General features: G+C 43.2%; 1 protein-coding gene across 1 annotated transcript in view; it reads right to left on the bottom strand.

The window, feature by feature from the left end:
* Positions 1-2,115: 2,115 nt before the first annotated feature.
* The window catches only part of LOC142256160 (pleckstrin homology domain-containing family N member 1-like), a 69,651-nt gene continuing 65,866 nt past the window's right edge, over positions 2,116-5,900 (bottom strand). The window contains exon 16 of the mRNA XM_075327696.1: positions 2,116-3,348. Coding sequence (XP_075183811.1) covers positions 3,128-3,348 — 221 coding nt within the window. The 3' untranslated portion in view covers positions 2,116-3,127. The remainder of the gene's footprint in view (positions 3,349-5,900) is intronic.

Here is a 5,900-nt window from a genome sequence, read left to right as displayed (position 1 = left end):
GGTTGTCGCGTTGCCATTGTAATGTATGCACTGTACTGGAGTGCGCCGGATCCGCCAATTCGGCAAAAAGCCGGATGTGTGAAACTGCCCTTAGCTGCTCGTTGTTGTCACCACTGATGTCTAAACTGCAATGCCCTGCATGAGGTAAGAGAAACGGCTATAGAAGGAGAACTAAACTACATTTCTGTCACTTACCTCATATGCATTGCATTGCAGCTTAAGTGTCAGCTAATCAGGAGAACTATACTACATTTGTCACTTAAGCTGCAATGCAATGCATATGAGGTAAGTGACAAATGTAGTATATGAAGGCAAAAGGAGGAAAGGATCCAGCACAAAATACCTCTGAATAAAATGTCGAAGCTTTATTGGCAAATATTAAAAAGGTTCCATCCGTGTAAAGAAAAGGAGGGAGTTATCCCATGGAAACTTTACGCGTTTCGGACTTCCATATTAAAAGCAAAGAGTCCTTAATCATAAGTCTTATGACTAAGGACTCTTTGCTTTTAATATGGAAGTCCGAAACGCGTAAAGTTTCCATGGGATAACTCCCTCCTTTTCTTTACACGGATGGAACCTTTTTAATATTTGCCAATAAAGCTTCGACATTTTATTCAGGGGTGCTGGATCCTTTCCTCCTTTTGCCTTCATATATTTACCGGATGGGACTTACCGGTGGATCCCAGGCACTCGCAGGGACTGGCATCCCGAGGAACAGGTGAGCTGAGGATACCCTCTTCTCTACAAATGTAGTATAGTTCTCCTTATATAGCTGTTTCTCTTACCTCATGTAGGGCATTGCAGTTTAGATAGCTGCTCGTTGTTGTAACCACTGATAACTGTTACTATATCAGTGGTTACAACAACGAGCAGCTAACTGTTACTATAAGTGGTCATAACCATGGATACCTAAGCTGCAATGCCCTGCACATGAGGTAAGTGACATAGCTAATCAGGAGAACTATACTACATTTCAATGTCACTTACCTCATGTGCAGTACATTGCAGCTTAGGTATCCATCGTTATGACCACTTATAGTAACAGTTAGCTGCTCGTTGTTGTAACTACTGATATGGAAGCTGCAATGCCCTGCACATGAGGTAAGAGACACTGCTATATAAGGAGAACTATACTACATTTCAGTCACTTACCTCATGTGCAGGGTATTGCAGCTTAGGCATGCATGGTTATTACCACTCATAGTGACAGTTAGTTGCTCATCGTTGTAACCATGGATATCTAAGCTGCAATGCCCTGCACATGGATATCAGGAGAACTGCATTTCTAATTGGAGGTATTTGCTAATAATAATAATAATAATAATAATAATAATATTATATTAGCAAATACCTCCAATTAGAAATGTATTATAGTTCTCCTGATAAGCTGTGTCACTTACCTCATGTGCAGCGAATTGCAGCTTGGGTATTCATGGTTACAACCACTAATATAGTGACAGTTATGTATCAATGGTTTACGACCATGAGCAACTAAGCTGCAATGCCCTGCACATGAGGTAAGAGATATAGCTAATCAGGAAAACTATACTACATTTCTAATTGGAGGTATCTGCTAATATATTATTATTCCTTCTACATATTATGTATTGTACCCTCACCCATTCCCTGTAGACTGTGAGCCCTCGTGGGCAGGGTCCTCTCTCCTCCTATACCAGTCTGTCTTGTATTGTTAATGATTGTTGTACGTATACCCTCTCTCACTTGTAAAGCGCCATGGAATAAATGGCGCAATAATAATAATAATAATAATAATAATAATATTATTATTATTAATATGATCTTGGAGATGGGAATACCCCTTTAGGCCCTGTGCGCACTTACCAGTTTTTACCGCGGTTTTGCTGCATGTTATGTTCATAACATCTCTGCAGTGATTCAGTGATATAGTCTTTAGCCAACTGGGCGTGGACCTCAATAAGACACCCACATAAGAGTTGAGGACCACTCCCATTTGACCATTATAAACTAGATACATACAGGGAAGAGGAGGCCATATCTCAGGAACGGAGAGGTGCAGGAAAGAAAGAAGAACAGTGGCATTTACAAAAGGCACAAAAAATTAGTTTTTTGCCAAATGGTAAGACAAAGAAATGCTCGGAGAGGTGAGATTTTTATTTTAAAAGTTAAAAAGGTATAACGTTTCAGGAAGTAAAAAACACACACCCTCGAACCTCCTTTACATACAAAATATATACATTCCCAACAGTGCAACCATTCTTAATAAATACCGCCTTACGTTAAATAGGTTGAACAATATGACCCTATGAACCAAAATAAAAAAAATAGGTCCTTATGGCCTGAATATTAAACCAAATATTATATAAATATACTTATATTAACAGTGTGTAAACCAGCCAACACAGCTCACATGGCAAAGCCTGGCACAGGGCGGCTCATAAATGCTACAACGCCAAGACCCAGAACCCAGGGATACAGATGGCAGCCGATGAGGGTGGGGAACGGGGTCTACTAAGTACTTTGCATTACTCAATATAATTGGGTCAGGACTTTCCAAAAAAAAAAATAGTGTTTGCACAGAGGGCGGTTGTTTTATATAGAGGTGTGATCCTGACGCAAAAACTCCAACCATCCGCATTTAGGTCATATGACCCAAAAAGGGACCCTTTGTGTCCAGGTGCGATAGCTCTATAGTTGTACCCCAGGCCCTCATACAAGGGTGGGGGGTGGTGGGGGTGGTAAGTTGAGCCAAAATAGAAGATACCTTTAAAATTCTCAGATTTGCTATGTAATAAGCATCTAATACCAGAATTGTGGCTTGCATCTTCAGAATCCGCAACAGCTGAAAAATAAGAAACCAAGCCCATTCACAAATAAGTAGCACCCACAAATGTCTTATTTTCTCCTTTGCAATCTTAGTAGGAGGCTCCCAAGACCAAATGAGGAGCTCCTTAATGTACCAGTAATAGAAAGTCCTCTTCTGACCCCACAAAACACTGGAGGAACGGAGGGACCTCTGAGCACCACGGCCAACGAAGGTGCAAACTCCATTAGGCAGATCCAGAACAGAACGTGTGATCCAACGGTACGTAAAGCAGCAATGAGTTCCTCACAAAAGCCTGGATAACATCTCCAGCACTGGAGTCTTTCACAGCCACCGGCTCGAAACAGTCTTGCCTTGGATGCCTGAGAAACAGTGTCCGGGATAAGAGGGTGCCGAAAACTGCTTGCGATCCCGATCTTTGACTTCATAGTCCCAAATGTTGTCGTAACTGAAGTCACTCTGGAAACTCTGCAGCTCCGCGTAATCGTGGTCCAATGACTCTGTCTGCAGACTACTGGAGGACGGTAGATCAAACATCTCTTCCACTTGAAAAAAAGAGAAGACAGAGTGAAAAAAGTTGGAATTAATGATTTACGGAACCGAAATCTAAAAAGTGGCCAAAGACCTTCCATAGTTGACTGCTGAATGCTCTTTGGTCTATGACTAGTTCTCCCAACAGCCTATAAATATGCATATTCTGCCAAGCGTGTAATTCAACATGCCCAGTCCTACTTTCCCCAACTTCATCTTACATGGTAACAGTACAGAGACCCTATACACCTTAGATGAACATCAGCCAATCCAGACAATTTAGATAGAATCAACCAAACCCTAATGTCTATGGTAGCCCATTACAGATGCTGTTGGGAAAGAGGAGAACCTGGCGTGTCCAATTTTGGATTGCCGATTCTTTTGTTTTCCAAGAGAAGCCACCATCAGAGATATCTGGCATAGCAAACACGAGTGCTCGGCCCAGAGAGCACGCCACTGTATGGAGAGTCCGGCAAAAAGGCTGATGGCTGAACAATGATTTGGCCAACAGCTATCTATTGAGTAGAGAGAAGAGGGCATTAGATGATTTGGCCAACAGCTATCTATTGAGCAGGGAGAGGGGGCATTAGATGATTTGGCCAACAGCTATCTATTGAGCAGGGAGAGGGGGCATTAGATGATTTGGCCAACAGCTATCTATTGAGCAGGGAGAGGGGGCATTAGATGATTTGGCCAACAGCTATCTATTGAGTAGAGAGAAGAGGGCATTAGATGATTTGGCCAACAGCTATCTATTGAGTAGAGAGAAGAGGGCATTAGATGATTTGGCCAACAGCTATCTATTGAGCAGGGAGAGGGGGCATTAGATGATTTGGCCAACAGCTATCTATTGAGTTTGGAGAGGGGGCATTAGATGATTTGGCCAAGAGCTATCTACTGAGTTTGGAGAGGGGGCATTAGATGATTTGGCCAACAGCTATCTATTGAGTAGGGAGAGGGGGCATTAGATGATTTGGCCAACAGCTATGTATTGAGTAGGGAGAAGATGGCATCAGATGGTCAACAGGTAGAGTTCAGTAACAACGTTCCCAAGGACCCAGTTTCAGCAGCCACGAAACAGGAGCCTGCGAACCTCCTTCTACTTATTAATACACCTGCCACTAAGTTGTGCCATAACGATGAGGTTATGCCAGGCGTACTAATTATAAAGAGGCGCAAAAGATTGATACAAGTACAAGGAGGGTCATAGGGCTCCGGTGCACAGGCCATAAACTACAGACGTGTCCGCTGGACCTGCAAATCTTTTTCTTCAACTCCATCCTCTGGCTCTTAAAAATGATCAGGATATAGATATATTATATATATATATATAAAGTATATAATATTATATATATAATAGACATACACATATGTATACATACACATATATATATATATATATATATATACACACATACACACACACACACACACACATACATTATATACATACATATACATTATATATATATATATATATATATATATATATATATATATATATATATATATATATATACATATATACATACACATACACACACACATATACATATATATACATATATACATATACATATATACACACATATACACACATATATACATATACTATATTATATATATTATATACTAGAAGGTGGCCCGATTCTACGCATCAGGTATTCTAGAATTTACGTATTGTGTAGTTAATGTATGATTTGTGTTATATATATATAGATGTTGTTGTGTGTAGTTGCAGTATTTGTGTAGGGCGCTGTACATGTTCTGGGTGTTGTGTGGGGGGTGTGAGAGCGGTGTTGTATGTGTGTTGCGTTGTTTGAGGAGCGCTGTGTGTCTGCAGCGTTCTGTGTGTGGTGCTGTGTGTGTTGCGCGGTTTGTGTGGGTGTGGAGTGCGTATGTGTGTTTTGGGGGTAGGTATGTTTTGTGCAGTGTGTGTTGCGCGCTATGTGCGTATATTTATGTATGCCGCGGTATTTGTGTGTTGGGTGTTGTGTGTGTGTGTGGCGTTGTCTGTGTGTGTGGGTGTCTGTGTAGAGCGGTGTTTGTGGTTCCCAGTGTGTGGTGTGTTGTGCGGTGCGTGTGTGGCGGTGTGTGTGTTTTGGGGGGAGGTGTGCAGCCCCATCGTGCTCCATCCCCCATGCTGCGCACCCCCCATCGTACACCTTCCCCCATGCTGCGCACCCCTCATCAGCCTACCTCTCCCAGCCTCCCTCCTTCCAGCCTCCCTCTCCCAGCCTCCCCAAGCATCAGCCTCCACCAGCATCAGCCTCCACCAGCATCAGCCTCCACCAGCATCAGCCTCCACCAGCATCAGCCTCCACCAGCATCAGCCTCTCTCCTTCCAGCCTCCCCCAGCATCAGCCTCCGCCAGCATCAGCCTCTCTCCTTCCAGCCTCCTCCAGCATCAGCCTCCGTCTCCCAGCCTTCCCCAGGATCAGCCTCTCTCCTCCCAGCCTCCGTCCTCCCAGCCTTCCCCAGCATCAGCTTTCCCCTCCCAGCCTCCCTCAGCATCAGCCTTCCCCAGCATCAGCCTTCCCCAGCATCAGCCTTCCCCAGCATCAGC

Source organism: Anomaloglossus baeobatrachus, chromosome 11 (assembly GCF_048569485.1).
Source record: "Anomaloglossus baeobatrachus isolate aAnoBae1 chromosome 11, aAnoBae1.hap1, whole genome shotgun sequence".
In the NCBI taxonomy this organism is placed as follows: Eukaryota; Metazoa; Chordata; class Amphibia; order Anura; family Aromobatidae; genus Anomaloglossus; species Anomaloglossus baeobatrachus.
The sequence above is the reverse complement of the archived record's forward strand: the minus strand, read 5'-3'. Positions and strand labels throughout refer to the sequence as shown.